Source organism: Meleagris gallopavo, chromosome 1, assembly GCF_905368555.1.
Source record: "Meleagris gallopavo chromosome 1, MGAL_WU_HG_1.1, whole genome shotgun sequence".
Lineage (NCBI taxonomy): Eukaryota > Metazoa > Chordata > Aves > Galliformes > Phasianidae > Meleagris > Meleagris gallopavo.
Window position 1 is genome coordinate 12,052,406 of NC_139404.1, and position 24,112 is coordinate 12,076,517.

General features: G+C 40.0%; 1 protein-coding gene across 11 annotated transcripts in view; it reads left to right on the forward strand.

Moving 5' to 3' along the window:
* The window catches only part of MAGI2 (membrane associated guanylate kinase, WW and PDZ domain containing 2), a 710,219-nt gene extending 686,784 nt beyond the window's left edge, over nt 1-23,435 (forward strand). For 8 of the 11 annotated variants that reach the window (XM_085216600.1, XM_085216585.1, XM_085216590.1 and 5 more), the window contains one exon: nt 16,162-18,730. In XM_085216600.1, the coding sequence (XP_085072726.1) occupies nt 16,162-16,961 (800 nt within the window). In that variant the 3' untranslated portion in view covers nt 16,962-18,730. Of the gene's footprint in view, nt 1-1,766; nt 1,856-16,161; nt 18,731-23,292 lie in introns of those variants that run through there. The other 3 variants (XM_085216633.1, XM_085216656.1, XM_085216640.1) reach the window with 3 other exon arrangements.
* The last annotated feature ends 677 nt before the right edge of the window (nt 23,436-24,112 follow it).

Genomic DNA, 24,112 nt, shown 5'->3' on the forward strand with positions numbered 1-24,112 from the left:
ATCCAGCGATGAGCTCTGAAAGAAGCAGGCTAATTCTAATGACAGATCTGCCTCAGGAAGCTACAGCTTTCTTCAGCAACAACCAGAATTATTCTAAATATCAGTGGAAGAAGGTCCCTAGGAAAACCTGTGATGTTTTAAGTCTAGGCAGTGCTTCTTCTGGCTTATTGCTGCTAGCATTTCCTTTCATTACATAAAGCTACATTAGAATATGTAAGTAATTATAAGAAGTGCTTGAAAGTAATGTATTTTACAATAAAAAAACTGCAATCTGGGTTAAAAGGTGGAGGAGGCTGAGGCGTGATTAACCTCTAAATGGTGATTTGTGGGTGAACTCTATCCCAGCAGCAAGGCACAACATCCACCCCCAGCCTGCTTCCCTGCTGGTGCCAAAAGATAGAAATACTGAATATCACCCACGAGAAACGTTTTAACGAAAGCCAAGGAATCAAGGCTTTCATAGCAGGACTTCACTTTCTATCAAGTTTCTATCAATTTTTGTCATTTTTCATTTAGTTTTAAGTTGTTTAGCCTGCAGAAAGTTGGAAGTTTTATGCACTCCAGTCCATTCATATCACTGTTTATGAAAAACCTTTCCCTCCTTTGGAAATCTGGGTCCAGCCTTGCATGTGCTGTGCTTGGACGATCAGTATCAGTGAGGTCTGACACACAAGGGCTCTGTGTATCATGGTTGGCTGTCATTTCACAGAATCTTAGAATATCCAGAATTGGAGAAGACCCATAAGGATCATTGGGTTCCAACTTGATGGCTCTGTACAATGGCTTTTCTTTACCTTTCTCTGTGCATTTTCAAGATGGGTGGCTTCACATGAGGCTGTCATGTACAAAACCCACTCTCTATGGACCACCATAGAATCACAGAATGGTTTGGGTTTGAATGGACCTTTAAGATCTTGTAGTTCCAACCCTTTGCTGTAGACACTGACACCTCCCTCTAAACCAGGTTGCTCACAGCCCCATCCAGCCTGGCCTTGAGTACTTCCAGGGAGGGAGCATCCACAGCCTCACTGGGCAACCTGTTCCAGTGTCTCACCACCCTCACAGTAAGGAATTTCTTCCTAATATCTAGTCTAAATCTACCCTCTTCCAGTTTAAAGCCATTTCTCCTCATGCTGTAGCTACATGCCCTTATAAGAAGCCCCTCCTTAAGATTTATGACGTGATTTTGCAAACTAAGGTTTAGATTAATTTTTACTTACTTAAGGAAGAGTTGTGCACATGACAAGTAAAGCTTCAGTATACATAAAGTCATTGCTGGCTAATAGATGAAAGTTGCCAGTTATTTAGCAAGGAGCCATTTCTGAAAGGTCCTAGTAACTCTCAGTTCATGTTCTAGCACTGCCCCATTGACTGAGACAAAAAATGTCAGAGTTGATACCAGTGCAAGGATTTTTCATGCAAACTGTTTGGCAGAGTTCTAAAATTTGTTAAACCTTTTGCTTTTCATTTGTCATGACTCCTTCAAAAAGCACCTCGAGATGTACTCTGCACACACTGTTCAGGTGACTCTACCTCCTGAATATATACATGTAGCAGTTGAAATTATTCACTAATACTTAGACTTACAGCATGCTTATTTGTCTCGGCTTTACAGAAATACTTCTTTCCTGTTACATATGCACTTTATACTCGGGTCTTCTAAACTTACTAAGAATTCTCTGCTCTAACAATAATGAAATATCTTTATGTCACTGGTTCTGTTAATTCTAATGATTGGTCCTAGGCTGTTCCTCCCCTTCCTTTAGGAATGGTACCTTCCAGTCTCTCCATGTGCATGAAAAGTGACAAGCATGGGTCCCCATATTTCTACTTATTGGGCCACCCTAAAGACACGGTTTGTAAACTCTGCATGTATATTATCTTTCTCTAATATGCTCTTGTTTCTTGCACTTGTTAATTGAATATTTTCTACCTTTTTCTTACACTCTTGCTCTCTTAGTCGTTTCTAAATTCATCTCTCCTTTTATAACTGGTTATCTTAGATAACAAAGCACACCTATGCATTTTACAGAATTACTTTAATATCCTGCATATTTGGTTCTTAGAGTTCCACTACTGCTAGTGCAAGAAGCACAGCCATAGGTCTGCTATGTATCTGTTTTTCCTCATGACAAAACTACAGATAGCCAAAGCCATAATTACCCCCATCGCTGTGGCCCTTGGCTTACTAAAATAGCAGTGATGTGAAGGTGGAATTACATGCTGATCTCAATTCATATTTATATGCGGTTTCTTGAAGAAATGACTAATGTAAAATTGAAGACTATTTGGGAACCAGTCTGTAAGGCAATATGCATTTTTTAAACCTGGTGGCTTTGCTGAATTTATACATAACACTGTGCACATGATTTCAAGCTATTTCCCTGAGATCCGACTGCACAAGTTATTCAGATACAAAAAATTTATAATATACGCTTGTGGCCCAGAAACGATACCTGGAAAGCAAAGGAAAAGGAAAATGTGTTTTTCCTAGCTTTTCTTGATTGCTGTCATCACAGAAAACCCAGCAGTGTTCAGATGAATTCAGTCACCCTGCTATTATTGACTTTGCACACTGTAGTGTATTTGCTCTAATTATAAGGCAAGTTTCACGCTATTGAAGCAGATAGATTGGAAAAGGAAAGGCTATTCCCAAAGCTGTCCTCCAGCTACTGTGCTTTGAGCAGATCCTCACAGAATTCTTGCCCACAACACCCCCATCAGAAAGCTGTGTTTAAGTGACCAGTTTGGGGCATGCAAATCAGGGTAATTTAATCAATTGCTTGCAGGTGTTGCCTGTTAGAGCTTATTTCTGGTTTGTGCCTGCAAAGAAGAATGTTTGGAAAGCAAATGTTCCCTTGCGTTTTGCTTGTGCAGAACTGGACACATGTAGAGGCCATTGGAAAATTGCAGCAGTGTAATTCAAGAGTCTGAACTGTATACATCAATGTCTTTCCCCATCTGGTGTGAGATCCCTCAGCAGCACATCGGAAGTTCCTAGGTAGCATAAAACCCTGAACAGCACCAGTGCTTGCAGTCATCCTTACCTTAGTTCTGCTTTGCTGACCTTGGTGCATGAAGAAAAGTCATTCAGAGAGATCATGAGGTTAGAAACAGACCTGGTGGTGGGGTCAGTTTACAAGTCTCCATTGTCACAGCAAGCTGCAGTTCTAGCATAAGTATTGTACATTAAAAATCATTAGCTTTGTTTTTTCTCAGGTAGCATAACAAACACAGGAAATAAGTCTTTCTGAAACAGGTAGAAATTCAAATTCTCTATAAATTAGCTTAGTTATGCAGCCACACAGCTGATTATTTATTGGGCAGGAAGTGTTGGGGCAGATAAAATAAAAACATCTGTCTTATAACATGTTTCACTTTCCCGTATTTTTAATGGAACAGTGTGGTGGGACAGAGAGGGATTTTCCTGAAGAGTCAGTTTTGCAAGGAGGCTTGTTCCAACCAGATGTACATGCTACCTTCATTGTAAAAAGCCCATCTCTTAGAGCCCTGATCAAGGATGTGAATCAAATCTCCCGGCACAGGGAACAGGTATATCAGCCTTTCTGATATGTCTTAGGAGAGGCCCCTCTCATGACATTACAAGTCAGTCTTTCATGAGTCTGCATTTCTCTCACAAGAGTTGTCCCATTTTGTGTAAATAATCATTTATTGAAGTTATCAGTAGGCTTAGTTGAATTTAGATATAGCAAAGGAGAGATGCAGTTGCTAGAAGGCGATTTAGAAAGTATATCCAGATAAGTGATATCTGCTTAGGTCTGTGCTTTCATGCAGGACAGGTTAGCTAGTGAGCACTGTATATCTGTATTTGCAAAAAAGCATGAAAAAATTGGGAGCATACATTGTGTTTTTGTTGTTTAGATATAGAAAATCTCCATCCTTCAGAAATCTTCAAGCAGCTGCAAACTTCAATCTTCTAATTCTTTAATTCTGTTAGTATGCCAGAAGCTTTTATCTTTGGATAATACATGGCTAAAGCATCTGGGCCTGAACATTTAAGCCAGATACATCTACCTGTTCAGAGTACTGATCAGATAATCCTATTCATCCTACTTCTAGTACTCACTTTACAAATCTCCAGAGCTGAGGTTGGGTGTTATTTGAAACTTGAACTAGCCCATATATCATTCATCTGATGTGAACGCAAAAATCAATAGTCATTTTGGAAAAGTGCCCTTTCATTCAGGGACCACCTTGATGGAACTGTGAACATTCATTCATATTCACGCTGCATTTCCAATACCACCTTGTTGTTTCTAACAACACCAACTTAATTTCAGGAACCTGCAGTGTGTTAAAAACAAAACAAAACACCAACTTAACCAAATGAATCAAAACACTGGTTAATAAAATTGCTCTAAAACCATCAGGCAATTGGAATATGAGCCCCCACAGGTTCTGGCTTTTTTATTGCTACAAGTGAAAACTGTTCAAGGACAAAATTGAATATTAAAATTTGTTTTGCAAACATGTCCTTTTTTTTTTTTTTTTAATAAACGTGTAGCAGCTGGCAGGAAAGTAGAACATCCTTCTGTTAAGTCACAGTGTATGTGTAGGTATACGCACAGCAATTTTCTGTTTTAAAAAAAAGACACATGGACCTTTTATATTGGTATCCTTGATACAGAAATAGAAAATGCACTGTAGAAAGGGAGACAGATGGGAAGACTTAGTGAGTTTTGTGGGTATGTTTTTGAGCTTCTAATGGAGCAATACCATTTCCCAACATTTAAATACGGAAATACCAAATCCATTCCATAGTCCTAAATGTTGCTTTTGTAGTTACACCTCCAGAGACTTTGGTTAGTCCAGCTGAGTTCTCTAACCCATCCTCCCCCAGTCTGTCTAATGGGAATAGGAGTATTTACTTACTTACCTATCTCATGAGAGTGTTAAGGGACCTTAATTATTTAATGCTTGAAAAGCACTTTAAAGATTAAAATTCCTAGCTGACTGCTGAGCATTATTGTTAAAGCAGAACCTCATTAATCCGTATGTGTTATAATCCACACCAAAACTGGCAGTGTTCCTCCACATCTGAGCAGAGATTTAATAATAAGGATGTTGAGTAAGTTCTCTTATTACTAAGGTTTAATTATGATAATACAATATACTGGAGTACATTTACTAATGTGGTTTAAGGAGTAGCTAATTACATCTAAACTACAGTGGTTAAAACAGATGAACAAACATTATCCTTGCTTTTGTTCACATGAATTGCCTTTTTATAACATTTTCTCTGCAGTTTCCTATATTTCTGTTCAGTTGATGATATTAGATGATAAGCACACAAATTAAAGGGCCTAAGAGAACACAACTGTCTCTCCCAGTCTTCACTGCATTGTTTTTTTTCTTTTCTTCTTGCAAACAGAGGAACAGAAAAAAATTGAATTCAGTGACTGTGTCTTTGCAATTTGCCATAGAACTGAGTCCAGTTTTCTGCTCTTGCAGCATAACATGGCACACAATCTCTCTTACCACTCATATTTGTCTTTCTCACTCACAAATTCACACTGTGCCCCCAGATTAATAGCATGACTTCATTGCTCCATGGTGCTGTTCATCAGAGTTAGTTTCCCTGTGTCTATGGTGATGTCCTTACAACAATCGTCCACCGTATCAGTGAGAACAGTATGAAGACATAAGCTGTCATCCCTGGGGCCTGACCCAATAATTTTCATAACAAAGATTATGCAGTAGCTTCTTTAATTACTGGACATTAAGGGTTCTAAAGCCCATTCCACATTTCTTCAGCACAGCCAATTTTCTGTAATGGCATGTATTCACTCAAAAGAGCAGAATCTCTCATCCATATTTTGATGTGAACATTGATTTGGAGGGGTCAAACTTCATACCCTTCTGGAGGGATGCCAGAAGTATTGTGTGCCCACCTCTGCCTTGAAATGCACAAGAACATTTTATCTTTGCACTTCCCAATAGTCTCTAAAAATATCAGCTGAACTTGGGATACGATGACTTTGAACTCATTTAAGTGATAGTTTAAGTGATCTGTGGTTATCCAGGTGTAAGAGGTTCAGGTTTTTAGCTTGCTTAAAAGATTCCATAAACAGCTGTCAACTCTTCTAGGGACACAAGCACAGCTATGAAAGTACAAGGAGTTATATAAAATACAACGACCACAATCAAGGTTTATTGGGAAATCCTTGCCAGAGGCCTGGTGCTATGATACATAAATCTAAATTAAACTTAGAGCCTCTTTTGGCTCTAGTCGTCAGCAAGTAAAATTTGATATGTCTAAATGCTCATATAGAGCATTACATAAAAAAAATTCCAGTCACTGGAGAGAAGGCAAGCTTCTTCTGTGGAAGGCATTGGTTGCAGTTGGTCCAGCATCCTGCGGTGTTTGTGGCCCTACAGCAGGGAGAAGCTATGGGAGCTTGTGAAACCTGCCAGACTTCTCACAGCTCGTTACTCCTTGCTTGGAAGAAATCATTCAGAAAATAAAATGCTTTTTTTATTATTATTTGACAGTATATGCTAACTGTCACTCTCCAACTCATGTTTAGCAAACGTGACCATGGAGAATATTACATTTTTTTAGCTACAGCAACACATATGCAGTTCAGAATTTTAAACATCTGAGTTCATTCTGACAGCACGTACTTGGTGTTTGCTCATTAGGAGAGTAACATTACAATACTGCATTCACTTATTCATTCACATCCATCTCATTAGACAGTTTTCAGAGAAAATGGTCTCAGCGTCCAGAAGATGTCAGATGTCACAGTAATCCCAACAGCAAGCCTGGTCATAGGGCTGACCCTTCAGTGCCCAGTGGCCTTGAGTCTGAAAAGAGGTAGCTGAAGAGAGACGAAATTAATTCAACAGCTTCTAACAATAGCAGGATAGGAATATTTATGCATGAACATTGTAAATAAGGATGCATTTGAACCAAGTTCTGTATTTTGCTTAAGATCCCGCTGTGATCTGAAGTGAGAACTGCCAACACATCACCTGCTGGGAACAGCTTTCTGAGGGGCATTTGATGAAACAGTCAAAATGCTCTGAATTCCTTACTTATTAACTAAATTTTATTATTATCTATGTATATTTAATAATGACATCTATTTATTGACCAGACAGGATGTGATGCCTACTGGCAACACCCATTTTAGCTGCAATAATTAATAATTTTTAATATTTAATTTTAATTAAATGTGTAATATCTAGCTCTTAAATTATTCAGACTTTACAGAATGTTTTTCATTAATACCACACATTCTATTAACATATTTATGAACACCTTTTATGACTTAATGTGGCTTAATTCTATTAATAAAAACTAATTTTAAAGTCATTATCTTTTCTAATTATACAGTAACTTCTAATGCAGATAGATTTTCCAGCTCCACTGTGGTTCTGGAAGAAAACTGCTGAGTTTTCTGCAGCTTCTATTCTACTGCCTGAGTAGTCAGAAGATAAAACACCTTCTTTACTAAAGGGATGAGTTTCAATTGACTTTGTTGCTCTGATCTGATAGATGTGAGATGTTTTGCACTCCAAAAGCTGTACCAAACAACTTGAAGGACCGAGTGAATCATAATGGGTAGTTGGAGTAGCATCACTCAAGACTAGCACTTAGGCTGTCCATAGACTTAACACTGACACAGCAGTGATCCATGTAGGATAAAAGCACTGTGAAGACTGCAGCTTTCCATTTCAGCTGTTCACAGTATTAGTGAGTAATCCTGCAATATTTACACAGATGCATTAACTTAATTCAAAGAGAAGTCAAATTTACCAGATTCACTTGGATTAGTGATCATGATCATTTATTTAAATATTTAATGGCTAGGAATATCTATTAGATCCATGTCTATTGAATTGTCTAAAAATGCTCTTGGAACGAGCGATAAGTTGTACACTCATAACCATCTGGCCTTACGGTTCATAGCCAGGAGACTAGTACTGCAAAACAGTAAGCTAATTTACTAAATCAATTAGCCTGTTTCAGTTCTGGAATATAATATATAAATATATTAATATATTTGTATAGTGTGGCTTTCTTTCGTTATTTTTTCCCTTTTCCATTACAATGCAAGTTTAGGTCATTTTTTTCTGCAAAGAAGTTACCTTTTTCTATACTTGCTATTGTAAGAACAGTGTTAAAATCACCTGTCCTGTTCTATCTTCTGACTGATGTTCTTGGAGATGATAGACAAATGATCCAGAGCTTAGGTACATACAACAGAATTACAGTTAATTGCTTATGGATGTGCCTTATATTTAAGAGCTGAACAACAGCAGGATGATAAAGTGAGACACAGCACCCAGGCTCATCCAAGCTCCAGAGACAACCCTGCCTATGTGCTTTCTGGGACACTCACACCCTGAGTGTTTCTGAATTCTTTAGTTATCTCCTGTATCAACCTGAAAGTTGTCAGGCTGCTTACCCGCAGTCACTCGTGTTTGCTAAAAAGGGCCTGATATGGAGCAATGGGTATTACAAATCACCATGGCAATCCACTCAACTTTGATCTGTGGTTTCCAGAAAGACTTCCCAGAAGGAGCTCCCCAGCACCAGTTATGTGCACGTTCAGCTGAAGAGCAGACGTATTCTCAGAGGTCTTCAGAGACACTTCTCTTTCTCTCTGTGAGGCAGTTAAATGATTATCTCACGTGATTAGGCCAGTAAAAAACTGCTGAAGCAGTGCTGTAATTAAACAGCTAACTCAAGGAACAAGATTTACTGAGGATGCATTGGGTTTAAAGTAGAATCTGAAACAATATAGAGTGAGAATAGGAACTCCTCAAGCTAGATCAATCACTTCATGTTTCTTTATTAACCACTGTTAAAGTAGTAGTTACATAAAAATTTGTACCTGTTTTCTTCCATAGCACCTTATAAAGATTACTGACACACAAATCAATGTGTGTGATGACTTTCCTCCTTCAAGAAAGCATTTTCCTAAACAATTTGTTAATTTTTTTCCCTGCAGTGTGCTGTTTTGCCCTCTTTGTGCCATATCTAAGCTTTTCCTTTCTCTCTTTTCTCTTAGTTCCCAACAACCAACATCATCTCTCGACCTTCTGCAGATTTGGTCTCCTAAGCATAACTAACAATCTGCTCTTTTTGAAGTGTGTTTCTGTAATTCTTAAATTAGATTTTCAAACATGAAAGAACTTTTTCTATAAAAACTCCATGCACAGTACAGAAATGATGATGAAAGTGAATTTTACCTGAGCTGAGATCATTCAGAGTTTCATCAGATGGCCCTTGCAAGGACTCTGTGAACCATCACTGTTGTAAAAATATTTGAGGCATCTAGATAAAGGATAAAATGAAAGGTGGATATAATGAACCCAAAGGAACTGAATTATTGCTCATCGGTAATAATTAGTAACATGAAAAGAAGTAGGACATCAGAGTATGAATTGCACTGGGAAGAGAACAAAGCAGGAAGCAGAGCTGTGCTTTCCAGTGTTGGAATAGGTCAGTGACACATTTTCTGCAGATAATACTAAATTTTTGAAGATATAGAGGAGATAAATCCTTCACTTACCCTATGTTTATAGTCGTGGATCTTCAATTCTTGTGGACATCTGCAAAAGTCATACCACCAGTAACTCCCATGAGTAGTGGTACCCCCCATCCCAGTTTGAGACCAATGCTGAAAAAAAAAAAAAAACAGGTGATGACTTTGATCACAGAGAGACTGGAACTGGCATTGTTTTATGCTTCTAAAACCTACGAATCATCCTACTTTTCTTAAAAAAACACAGCACAAAATTCACAAATAAAATAAGCAGGGACTGAGATGCCAGTTCATTTTCCTGTGACTGTTCATGTCTTCATACGAATCATTCCAGTTATTCTGCCCATCCATCCTCAACCTTTGTAGAAAACAACGTGCAAAGTCAAAATAGTAAATTAATAGAAAGCAGAAAAATTCCACTCACATTTGCAAGTTACTGTAAACTTTCGTGGTCACAGGGACATTACTGAGCCCAAACAAGCAAGTAGGATGATGGACATGGTACATGATTGTAAGAAACTGTACTAGGTTTTTATTGCATCATAAACAAGACTTCACAATATCAAACTGATTAACTGTATTTGTAGGAAAGGAAAAGAGTTTATATGCCAAATTAACTAAGTACGACCTAGATTTATTGTTGTAAAGGTAAATAGCATGCATGTCGTTTTTGAACACAGAATCAACTTGTGGCACCCACAATACACTGTTAAAAAGGCGTGAGGGCAATGCTAAGGAAGAAAGGACTGGCCCACATGGCCATGGAGCCCGGCTAAGGGAAAAACTGTGTCACAGTAGAAGGATCCTATGAAGGTGCTGGCATTGAGGGGATTGGGTGTGGAAAACAACAGTGGAAGAAAGTGGATTTCTCTCTTTTAAGTCAAGCAAAGGCTGATTTGTGAGAAAATATTTGTATACCACTATTGAACAATTAACAAGATGTGGAAGTTTATAGCCAGAAGTAAGGAGGGTGCGCTGCCCATTGCCACAGACATTTCGGGAAAGGACAGGTAGGAGAATGGCATACTGTGCCATGGCAGCTGAACAGAAGGATCAAGAGCTTGTCTAACAATCCACACCTCAGGGAATCAGTTATCTCAGGAGACAAAAGGTGCGCTACATCTGGGCTGTGGAAGCTCCAGGATGAAAGATTAAAGATTCTTTAAATATTCTAAAACATCCCTCCTTAGAGAGTGCTAAAGGAAAGCTGCAGGAGGCCAATGCAATCAGGAACATCACAAGCAAGTCAAGATGTAATGAGAAAGAGCCAAATGCATTCTTAGTATAACACTGCCAGCATTAGTGGATACTCACCAGGGGACAATTTGTCCCATTTTTGTTATTAGCAGCATCTCTAAGAACTGTTTGCCACCTTCTGGCAGTACATAATTTCAGACAAAAAGAAGGAAAAAAAAAAAAAGCACCATATTTTGTATGTGATCAAAAACTCCTTGATTCCTCAGGAAAATAATTTTAGGAAGATGTGAAAACAGCTGTTTAGACGTTTCAGGAAATGTGCAATTCATACTAGCGAAAGAATGCAAAGCTTTAAAATATTGTTCATTATTCTCACATTTAGAAATATAATATGGCATTGAGATCTTATTGTATTTAATTAATAAAGTGAGAAGTTATTTCTATTATTTAAATTTCTATTAAATATTAAAGAAATTAATATTTCTATCTTCTGCTTAATTTTATCTGGTGAAAAATCCCAGATTGCTGATAAACTGCTGAGCAATTATTTAAAACATTTTAATGCAAAAGGAAAACCTAGCAGCAAATCCAAAGTGTGATCTCTCTTGATCTGAGATTTCAGCAGAGCAGATAAGAGCAAGGCCAGATTTAGATGCAGTCTTAGACAGGCAAACTGTAATGAAATCTACTACAGAAATTTACTAAATAAACACATCATTAGGCTAAGCTTGCTACCTGGGCAATGCTCAGAAAGTAAGACAGGCACAACGCTTCTCAATTAGCCGTAAGGCTATGGGCTTCTTTTGCTGGTGGTTCAGATGATCACCAGCAAGCACTGGATCCAGAGAAAGGACTAGCTGTTAGTTAGGAGAGGATCAAGTAAGTGAGTGATAGCCTCATTCCCTGTCTATTAAATACGCATAAGCTGGCACAGCAAAGTAAGTTACTCACGTGTGTGTCAGTTCTGCTTCAAATAAAAAAGCCTTAGGACAGAAAACTCCTGTTCCTGATGCTTTCCCCTTGTCCCTCTTCCTCCAAAATGGCTGCCTTTGTCTCTTGTCCTCCTCCTGCACACTGGAGATCATGTGTCTATGGTGTGTCTCTTAACTCAGTTAGCAATTGAAGCCTTGCCTGAGAGTTATGTGAAACAGGTCACAGGTGTGTCATTCTTGCACATTCCATAGAAGAGCCATCAACCTGCAGGCCAGTCACTCATGGGAACTAAAAACCTCCCAGAAAACACCTACTAAATTACACCAAATCAAATGCCGTCACTGTGACTGATGATAGTGCTGCCCTCTGGTCATTTATCTTGTCTAAATTGGTAGGTCAAGGGAGCTTTTCTCCCTTCAGAGAAAGGAGGAAGGCATCTATTAGCCTTCAGTGAGATGTATAACTTTGAAAATTCATTTCTCCCTCAGCAAGTATGATACCCAGAGTGACAAAGTAAAAGCACAAATTTAAAACTACATCATCCCTAAATCTCTCCTGTAATTTCAAATGAATTCAATATCCTTCACTTCTGCTTGGAAGCTGTTAGGGCATTAGTAGTTTGAGCTCTATTAAATATACACGGTCTTCATTTTGCCCTTGAAGGGAAAAAAGAGTAAAATCATTGCTCTGTCTCTGGTTGAGTATGCTTGCAAAATGTTTTGAGATACTTTGGGATAACAGACACTAAATGTAGGTTATGTTTGTACTTAACTCTGCAGGTTTTATATAAAGCTTAAAAATTAGGACAAAACATTATCTTTTTCAGACATACTAATAAGTATCTCCAGAATGTAGGTATAACTTTAGAACACGTGCAAAAGGAAATTGTTCATTAAATTGCTCAAAGAATAATATTTGGCATTTTTCTTGTGTTTATGTTTGTTATGGAAAAGCAATCATTTCAGTGTTGGTTGAATACTTCCAAATGAACTCTTACGGTTTACACAGACCTCTTAAAAATATTTATATTTTGAGCTATAAATTACTTACATTGCTGTGCTTTGCCCCACACTAGTAATGTTGGTGTTTCCCCATAATTTTCAAATATTAGAGAAAAGTTGGTTACAATATCCTCTCATCAATTTTGTCCTCACCTGCCAGGGAAATCTTGCAACAAAGGCTGGCTGTCATGGACATCTATCAAAACTGAAGAAGACTTTCAAACTAATTTCCTTTTATTTAGAAGGAAAAGCAAGTTAGGTTGGGTTTTTGCTGTGCTTGGAGCTTATAGAAAGTCACTTCTTCAACTTCTTACACACAAGTACTATATCACCAGAGAGTAGGAATGGCAATTTTGTTTCACGGCAGCTTTTTCCTTCAGGTACTGGAAATGGAGCTTACACAGATGTCTGCCCCATGAGCAGGTCAGGCTCAGTATATCACACTGCAGCAGTGGCTCACCTGGAGTTGTCCTGTAGCCAAATTCTTCCCCAAGCTATAGCTGCAAGACTTCTTGCTTGGTCGGTTGTGTTTTAATTTTGTTGGTGTTTTCTAGGGGAGAAGGAGAGATCTGATAATATTTATCATGCTGCAAGTGCTGCAAGTTCTAGCTTACAGATATATATATATGCATATTATTACGTGTAACAAATATGCCCCTGCTGATTCACTCTGAAGTTGGCTCTAACCCACTACATTTTCTCACTGCAATACTTGGTGATTCCTCTTAAAAAAAAAAAAAAAATCAAAATTCAAAATTGTCCATTAATCAGCCGGGGCAGGATTTCCCATCACTACCCTATCTCCAGGGAATAAAACAGCAGAATGCTCCCATAGATAACAAGTACAGCATTATCCTTTCTGCCCCAGAGGTGCAGCGAGCAGTGTTTGCAGGCCTGTTTTCACATGGTGTTCTCCTTGCACTTGGACAAGAACAGCTGATCTTTGAACAGGGGAACATTTTGTGCAGTAGCACTCTCATTCTCCAAGAGCACCTTCCTGCTCCAGGCCATTTGATGCTTCTGCTGGTGCGCAGCTGATGTTTCCCAAAGTAACAAGGTATTTCCATAACTTCAGCTGCTCTCTGGGTCTCACTCAAGATCTGATTATGGCCCGCTGGCTTTCACTACCTCTCAGTGAAAAGCAACATCTCACAACAACTAGGAAAGGAAGACAGTAATTAAATCAAAATGATCTTCATTTCTGCTGTGTGCGGAGGTGTGCAACTATGCCATAAGAAGCAGAAACTGAGCTGAGGTTGTTTCCATTCTTCATTCTTACCGATCACGTACTGATGATTTAACCAATGAAAACCACCCTGAGTAGTGTGCAGTGCTGTGGGGCCCCTGTGTATCCACCTCTCTCTGTAGGGGTTAACTCAGGCTAATGTAATCTACAGGGATCAGCATAAATTAGCTTGTACCGAGCTCCATGCTGCTGCAAATTGATTAATTTGTGAAGACCCGAGGTGGTGTTCAGCGCTGGCTCAGACACCTTGCTGATGCACAGATTCACATTGTACTGCGTGGTCCCACTCTAGATGTAAAGAGATCAGGCAGAGGGACTGGGACCCCCTGAGGGAGCGCTGGTTTTTAGGGCTAACGAAAGCAGAATCTCCTGGATTTTGGATCTACGGAAAGCCTGGGTGGGGTCTTCTCCCTCACCACTGCGGCCTGCAGAATTACAGAATTTGAGAATAACCCCACAGAAGCAAATGCTTTTTGTAGACAAGCGCCTAAGAGCTGATAACTCTACATGTCTGATCCTCCCATTTCTTTTTCCTCCTCGAGTGCCAAGCAGGGAGCAGATGGTACATTACTCAGCCTTAACTGGAGGGTAAGGAAGTGTGATTTGGAAAAAAAAAAAAAAAATCAGCTGGGACCCTCAGTCCATTTAGATTTTAAGCTCAAAGTTTATTTGTCTTACACAGAACCTGTACTTTCTCCCCTCTCAAATGCTAATCCTCTCCACACATATGCTCATTATGCAAAAGCATATGACAAACACCATCTGGGAAAATAAACAGCTCCTCAGCTAACCGCGCTGCTCCCTCCCCTTACGTCACCCACCTCACTGTTGTCTCTCCTATTTTTATCCACAAAACAGCAATCACTCAATCAAGCTATTAACTTAAATGTGCTGTCTCAGTCAAACAAGCTGCAGGTCCCAGACTGGGCAGTAAATCCCACTCCATTTTTCTAGATGATGTGCATCTTCACGATAATTTGAAAGCAGTCACAGCACCGAGAAAAGCAAATGTAGATTTTAAAGGGCATTTGGTATCACTGAGGGATGCTAGTCCAGACCCGCAGAAGCCCGGGCTTGTTTTCCAGCTAGAAGGTTATGTTTTCTCCTCCGTGAAATATGCAGCTCTTGCCACAGGTTCTACCTCGTTTCCATGGATCCCTGAGACACATTCTCTAAATAGAGAGTGACATTAGCCAAGTTCAGTGATTTCTCTAACCTCAGTGTAGACGGGTAAGAATAAGAGCTGTGCTGTCATTAGTCGTGACAGATTCATTGTCTGCCTGAACGTTAATCAAAAGAAATGAGGATCAGATATGCAAAAGAAGGCATTTGGCTGTCTCAGAATATTGTGTTTTGTACTAGTGGATTAAGAAAACCATCATGATTCAGCAAAGGACATGTCTATTTAGCTAAATTAAACAGAATCTGCACAATCCAACCATGCTGTGTTGAGGCTAAGTAACCAGGAGACATTCAAACACACAGCCAAGAAAGAGCCTTAGCGGCTGATGCTGTGATATAAAGGTGGAGCTTTGTAAGTACCCTGCAAGAATTGTGGTGCCATAAACACTGCAATATTCTATCTATTTAGAAAAAATATGAGACAGAATTCAATGATGACCTTATCTGAGCTACAAATTCTTGTCAATTATTATATGCTTGTGGGGACATGTTTATAGATGGCAGAAAGTCCTCCTCATTTGTCCTCAGAGACAGCACTGATATTGCCCAGCTAAGAAATACATTATATGGCTACAAAAGAGGCAATTTGATTTCATGAGCGCGTCGTTATTATTTTAAGAATAATTTAATGTAGGCAGAGAAAGGCAGAACCTATATAAAAAAAGACAGAAGTTTCCAGCATGTGCAGTACCAGCCCCGTGGTTCTTACTTTCTCCTGGGCTCTTTATTTATTTGGGGGAGAGTGTTTTATTTTCATAGAACCATAGGATGGCTTGGGTTGGAACAGATGTTAAAGCCACCCCCAGTTCCAGGCCCACCAGCTCAGGCTGCCCAGGGCCCCATCCCACCCAGCCTTGAGCACCTCCAGGGATGGGCACCCACAGCTCTCTGGGCAGCTGTGCCAGGGCCTCAGCTGTGCCATCTAAGTAAAGAATTCCCTCCCATTGACCCCACTGGGAGTTTCACTTCCCCTAAAAGACTGAGTCTGATTCTCAAGCGTGATTCGGGTGCTGATGTTGCTATATGTGTGATGTGCATGATGTGCTGAGCACACCCTGATGCTTTCTCTCTGTTGCCACCACAGACGAGCCAAGCTCCTGGAGCGCTCCCGCTGCCGCCTCCCCAGGTCTGCCGGAAGTAGCTCTGTCCCTCGACGACATAATCTCACCATTATCCTCATCACACATAGCCCCACCCTCTGACCCTTCTCACCAGATAAGCCCAGAACCAACATGGGATATCAAGAGGGAACACGATGGAAGGAAACCAAAGGAGCTTTCGGTGAACGGCCACAAAAAGAAAAGGTTAGGAGAGCAAAGAGAAAGGTCAGCAAGTCCTAAAAAGGCAGACAGGTCAAAGCACGACGAGCCTTCTTGGAAAGGATATTCAGAAGGCAAAACTAAGGTGACGGATGGTGGCAGGCTCAGCTCAGAAAGCAGAGCGGTGGGACACAGCATTATGATGGAGGCTGGCGCGAGAGAGCACGTGTGTGCTGGAGGCAGTGATGAACAGTTTGGGAGGCTGAAGAAGCCGGAAAGCAAGAGGGGAGGATCTCTTAGCAAAAGAGAAGATCACAGATCCACAAATGCCAGTGAGAAGAAGTCAGCTGCAGCACCTGACCATGCCAAGCTTGATGCAGGTGCTACCAAGACATACAGTAGCAATCGCTGCAGCTCGCCTGGAAGCGATATGGATCACAGCCAGAGGGATCCTGATGGGAAACCCAGCGAGTTCCCCAGGAAGGGACATCTCCACCCCATTAGCACTCGCAGCACCAACACTACAGTTCGGAAGGCAACGGTCTCCCCGGGGCCGTGGAAAATCCCCGGCTCGGATAAGCTACCTGGCGTCCTGAAGTCTGGTACTTCTGCCATGAGCAGATAAGCACGGGACTGTTGCCCTCTAACTGTCTCAAATTGACGCAGAACATTCTTCTTAGTTGTTGTCTCACGTTGATTTATTTTAATTTATTTTAACTATCACACATATACACAAAGCATTGAGGGATGAAAACATTAGTAATTCCATGACAATGTGCACAGTATCTAATAAGTTCAAAAGCATATAGTCAACACAGAGATTTGAAATTGACCCTAAAGTCCCAGTTCCATTTTAGGGACTTTGGCAGCTATGGAAGAAACCAAAACAAATGAAGGACAGTACAACAGAGAAGGATAGTGCAGTGTAGCTTTAGCATATTTTTCCACTGCATGAAGGACTTGGATTTCATTCAAACTTTATATCAAGAAACTGGAACAAGTTAGAGCAATCGCAAACTGGAACATCGCCTTAAATAAAACTGCACGGAGCAAGCTGAAACTGAGAGAATCTTTTCACGGAGCTAAAATGTTGTAAATAAATTGTTCTTGACATATCTAGACAGGGGTTAAAGGGTTTCTTTGGAGCATTTGGAACTGTACGCCCATGACACGTCTCCACTGTCACCACTTTGGGATAGTCCACGTGATACCCTGTAGCACAGTTCACTGGATGCTACAGGAGGAGTTGGGAATCTAGTGGATTAGTTTCTGTGATACCATTTCTACTGCCATTTTTGTGAACCAACCATGTTTCTGTACATTGGAAAGGAGTTAGGGTGGAGTTGTATTTGCAAATTATTCTCCAAAGCAATTTACTACAGGTTCCCCAATTCCTGCAGAGTAGCACACAAGCCAGTTGGCCAGGCTCGAAACTCCAATATCCCCAAGGCCCTTGCAATGAAAGGAAGATTGCTACAGAGAAAAAGCTGCAGTTTCCTTAAGGAAAGGCCTTCCCCTCCTGCAGAAAATGATAGTTTCACTCATCAACAGTGCTATGTTTCATACCTACCCCCATTTCGTTAGGATGCTCTCACCTTCCATACCCTCGCTTTGGCAGAGCAGGTGTCGTTGAGGCACGTAACAGTAATTAGAAATACATTTTTTGGTGCCCTCAATCTGTAAATTCGATATATTTCCATTTTAAAAATGGTTTACATTTTATCATTTCTTCCCTACCTCCATTTTTTTTTCTTTTAATTTTAGTCTTTCTTGCTTGTCTGTTTTGAATTTCAAGCCTTAAGTGCCAGGTAAACATTCCAGTCTGCCTTCACAGGAGATAAGTCTAAGTTCAGTCAGTCAGTCACTATCTTGGTTCAAAAAGATGTGTGTGTGTACGTATAAGTGTGCATATGCTTATTTGTCTGTCAAAATTAAAATAAAATAAAAAATCCTGGGCAATAATATATTGGTAATTAAAAAAACAATCACGTAGTCAAAAATTCAGAAAGATTGTTCTCAAGCAATCTTAGTTCCTCACATGCTCTGCTGAAATGTTAGATTAAGATTGGCTTTGTTCCAAGAAATCAGCACATGGCTGTATGTCTCAAACATTGCACTGGACTGAGAAATCTATAGGCATGTTTCTTCCTGTCCCATTATTTGAAAAGCCTCAAGTAAAGGATTTTGCAGCTTTCAAAGAATTATTTTCTTCTTTTTTTCTTTTCTTTTCTTTTTTTTTTTTTTTTTTTTTTTTTGGAAAAGGAAATTCCATGTATAATTTCTGAAAAAGCACAAGTCCACGTAGCTGTTTATAAAACTATTATTTAATGAAAAGAAAAAAAAAAAGAAAAAAAAAAAACAGAAAAAAAAAACAACAAATCTTTATCCCCTGAACTAGAATCCAATATAATTCCAATATAATTTGCCATTAATTTATTGAATCTGATTTTGGACAATGCTTCTGTAGTGTAGATGCATGTCCCAGTATCTTATTTTTATGTATAAAGAAAGCAAACAATGAAATTTGAAAAAACAGTGGAGATTATGCTTGCATAAACTCTAATTTGCACAGTTCACAGCTACTCCTTGTGCAGTAATTGCTTTATGCGGCTGTAATCGATAACCTGTGAAGACAGCACATCATCTAAACCCCATTCCAAATAATATTTCTGTGTAGTGTTAGCTGTGAATTTACCCTGTACAGCTCTATCTCTATAAATATAATTCCATGTATTAATAGTCACAGAAAGGCTGTAAGTGAGCAACTATTTTTATGAAACGCACCACTATGGATAAATTAACTTTTACAGAAATCTTGTTTACTGTATGATATTCTAAACCACTGTCAAATAAAATATATATCCAAAAAATCTTTTTTTTTTTTTTTTTTTTTTCAGTTGTACATAGTCTGTGTTAATTTTGAGTGACACACTTCGGTGTTACACCGAGAAACATCATTTGCATGTAGATGAGTAGAATTAATGAACTACTGCGTGATAGAAATGGGAAATCTCCATTTTGATTTTTTACTCCAGAGAGGGGAACAATTAATGAATTACATGCAGACAACCAAACCAATTCTGTGTGGGCACGGTGAGGTGCAGGAAGATATACAGGTGCAGGGAATGTCTGCCTGGATTGAGAGGCATGAACTCGAATTTTCTTTCCAGTCCCAGGAAACATGGGAACAGGGCTGTCAGAATCCCAGCACAATAGAGACACATCCTGAGCATATACAATACAAGCAAAAGGAATTTTGTGGCTCTAAGTGCTAGTTAGAACCTGTAAATAAAAAAGGCTTGTTCAAAGGCTGGGTAAAGGGAATAATTTGATTTCCAGTTTGCTTTATAGAAGAATCATGAGAATGTCAAAAGAACTGTGACCAGACAGTCTTCTGGAGCCCAATCCATCTCTCACTGAGCAGAGCAGAAACACGCTCCTTACCTTCAGTTAGGCAAAATAAATTGCCACTTACAGACTATAGGCACTATAAGTTGGGCTGTCTGGAAAAGAACTGATTTTTTTTCCACACAAATGTGACATATAAAAAATATATGCATTTCCTTTTTCCTTAGAAATTATGTTTAAAAAGTAACAATTTGCCTTCATCCACTGAGCCTGTTTCAGCAGAGCTGCATTTTTCAGAAGATTGATGTTCCATATAAAGAAAATCAACCAGCTGAACTAATAACATAATTTTTCATTCCAATAAACACATAACAAATTTGAAGTGTCTTTAATGCTCCAAAAACAGTTGTTGCTCCTTAAATAGTTCCATTTGCATAGCCTGAACTGTGAGCGTGGGCCTGACTCAGCTCCAGCAGCACCATGGAGAAACCACTGATGCAGTGTAGACTCACCCCTACATGCTTCTGCCCATCTCCTGTAAACAACGCAGCATAGTGACATAGTGTTTGCACTGTATTGTCATTCCTATGGCTCCTTTTTATGTATGAAATAACACAGGAAACACACAGGAAACCATCAAAGCATGCGTTCTTCTCCTGAGTGCTGTACTGAATCATAGAATCATCGAGACTGGAAAAGACACATAAGGTCATCTAGTCCAACCATCCACCTACCACCAGCATTGCCCACTAAACCATATGGGTCTTTTACAGAACAAATGTCAGCAGTGGTTCCTAACCATCTCCTCTAAGCCCAATTTCTAATTTTGTCTGTCTTTCCCCACGTCTAGGGAGGAAAGTAGAACTTTGCTTCCCGTTATTCAAAATTGAACTTTTTCACCCCTATCAGCCACCTCTGATAAGCCAGTAATGTTTTATTAGTCTTTATTGCAGTATCCAAGCACACATGAGCTTTGGGCAAGGCCCACACTTGAGGTTGAATAGCAGAGCATGTGGACAAGCCTGTGTTCCAGGAGTATCTTCATTGGGTGTTACATGAAATAAATAAAGGTGGCATGGGGGAATGCAGTGAGACTAAAGTGGTCATTTCAATGGCATCATGGTTTGTCAGGAGCCATTTCCTAGACACAAGGCAAGCTGTACTGTCTCTGCCCAAAAATTTCATTAAAAAGCCAGAAAAAAAATTAAATGATGAATAACTCCCATTCGGTCTTGCCAAAAAATGCCATCTTTCCCTATAGAAATCTGCTGGACAATTCTCATCATTTAGTACAGCAGAGCTCAGGCTGCACTCGTTTCACTACATTACCATTCCCTAGACAGGAGGGACATTTGTAGGCCACAGCCCACCTGCCTACCTTCCCCATGTCTTCAGTGCTAAGGCTGCTAACACTTTAGCACCAGTGCCACTAGTTGCCTGCCAGGAATTGATGCAGAAGTTCAGACACCATTTCTCCCCCCAGTATTTTTCAACTCCCATCTAAAGAGCAGCCCACCACTATTGCCAGGAATGCCTGATCTGCATCAAAGAAGAGCTTCAGCCTGATGTCCGCCACCTCTACTGAGTATTGTAATCCTAATTTAGCCTTCTACATCCCAGATGCCCTTGATACCACAAAATCTGTTCTGAATCTCTCCTCCTCTTTCACAGCTCCTCATTAATTTATTCTTAATCATACCTTTGCAATCAGTTCTGTCACCTTTTAGTGGACTGATTCTTCCATTCTGCTTTCTCGTATCCTTCAGAACTTTGTCTTGCCCTCTCTCACCATCTGACTATTTACTGCTCACCCAATCTTTGCTTTCTCTATCTCAGAAGTTCCACATTAAACACCTCTGCTAAATCATTCATATTGGCCAATTCACTGACATACTCCTGTGTGTCATATAAACATTTAGACATGCCCAACAGCTTGTACTGAAGGCCAACCCAAATCACCTGCCTTTGTTACTAGAAACCATCAGTAGCTACTGATTAAGACATTGCAGAAGAACACAGCTCAGCTAAGGAGGACATCACCTTCCACATTTCTTTGTATTTGGAAGGAAGATTTTTGTGAAGGGGGGAAGTCTCTTGGTGCACTACCACGGAGCTGAAAGATAGAAAAAGCTTTGGCCTTGCCCAGGGATGGCTGATCTCATTAGGGATTTACTTCTGTAAGTTCCCAAAAGACTCCTTTCCCTCTTTCATCCCCTTGACTCCTAGGATATTTTCTGTAATTGTTGCTGAAAGGGCTACGCAGGTGAGGCAGGCTGCCTGCTCTCATCACTGAGAGAGAGCTCGAAGAGACCGTCCACGTGGGGCTTCATGTCTATTAGACTCAGAGGCTCCCAAAGCTGTTTCTCCATCTGTCACATCACAGCCAAACATCACCTTTACCTTCACAGCTGTCATGGAAACAGAGAGCTTTTTTAATTAGCCATTCCTCCCAAAGGAGAACCCTCCATCTGGACAGCAGCAGCTGTGCTTCAGAAAGGAACAGCCTCAGACCTCAGCCATGCCCCAAGGCCTGTTCTGGCCCACCTCAGCACCCAGGCCTGGCCATCAGTCTTCCCACTGCCCACCTGTCCATAGCCTGGCTCTGCAGAGACCTTCACCATCCTGCAGCCAGCAAACATGCTTTCAGCCTGCCCTTCGGTGTCCCAGAGTATTTGTCTTGGTGTTTCTAACAGTAATGATGTGATCTCACGCTATCCCCATCGCTGGTCCCCAAGCTTCAGGAGTGTGGGTTGTTTTTAATATGTCGTCAAGACATAGTAACAAAAGAGATACTGCAGATTGTAACCAGTCTAAAAATGATGCTCTGTCCTTTCCTGCTTTTAGTGCCTCTGTGGCAATAAGTCATTCTACTAGTTTGGTTAATCAATAAAGAAGGTTTTGCTCACAAGGTACAAATATATCAATTCTAAACACTTGAGGGAAAGCTGGAGCAAACAGACCCACCCTCACTCACACACAGGGCCTGGAGCCCATCTTGCCCTCCTGCTCAGGAATTTGCCACATGTCCTGTCTGAGATGGGTAGTTTTTCCTCTCAGAAAAAAAAATATCATGATAGAATCATGAGTTGGAAAGGACCCCTAAAGGTTATCTAGTCCAACTCCCCTGCAATGAACAGGGAATAGAGTCATACGTATACATATACATATACATGTAAGTATGTAACTTACACAGGGAGCTAGACTTGTGCAGGAAGCTATCCATTTTCCACAGATAAACTGTTGTAAATATTTTAAAGGTGGGAGATATCTAAACTGGAAAAAAAAAAAAAAAAAAAAAAAAAAAAAAAACAGGCAAACCAGATGGCAGGAGAAAGACGGGAAGAATGTTCTTTCTGTGATGTGACCACTGGCTGACCTGCTCAATTTTCAGCTACTTCAAGCTTTTAAGCTTGAATTAAAATGAAAATGAAAATTAATTAAAACTAAAATCAAATAAAATGTGACATGTTGCAGATGTGCTGAGCTGCCCCATCAGCAGGCTGGCACTGCTGTGACATTTCGGCATGAAAGCAGCAATTGCATGCAGGAATGTCCCAGACCAACAAAAGGCCACCCTGTAATACTTCTTCCTATTCCTTTTCCCCAAGGATTACTGCATGCTGCCAAGGGATAAGCCTATTTCTTGTACAGAGGTGCTGCAGATGTGGAGACAGTGGGAGGTGAAGCTAAAACGGGACAGCAAAGCCAGCAGTACTGTGAGAGACCTGCACCAGGAGACTGCAGGAATGAGACACGGGCAATCATCAGTCTCTTTTCTCCTGGTAAATATGGGCCATTGCTGTCACTGAAGCCATCTGAATTTTTATAATGCTGTTCTAACAATCTACTAAGAAATATATAGTTTTTGATTTCTGGATTGCTATTTGCTCAAAAGTAGTTCAAAACCACATGAAACCCAAACAATCCAAATACTGCCCTCTCACGTTGGTGGGTTCATGCACAGCGCTAAGGTTTCTCTTCATACATATGTATTATATTAATGAATTTTGGTGTTTGTACTTCCCCAGAGTGATTAAAAGATATGCCAAGAGCTTTAACCAAAGTATTTTAAAAATTGTGGTCCATAAACCAGAAAATTGTTCACACTGTCTCTACATCAGAGACTACAAAAAGCCACACTTAGGTAGCTCTTTAGGTATTTAATTCAGCAGGAAAATCAAACCTCTCCCTGCACAGTCCACAAAGCTCTCTGTGTATGAAACATATATTCCAATTAGCACTTCACTCACACCAGAAGTTTTTGAAAAATAAGCCCAGCAGGGAATGTGGAGCATTGCAGTGTTAGTATAAAATATTTCAGAATACCTCCTAAAGCTCCACACACCATGAACAATACTGACTGATTACTCTTTGAAATCACTCCAAGTAAGAGGAATGCAAGCATGTCTTCTGAACTGCTCCTGCTTT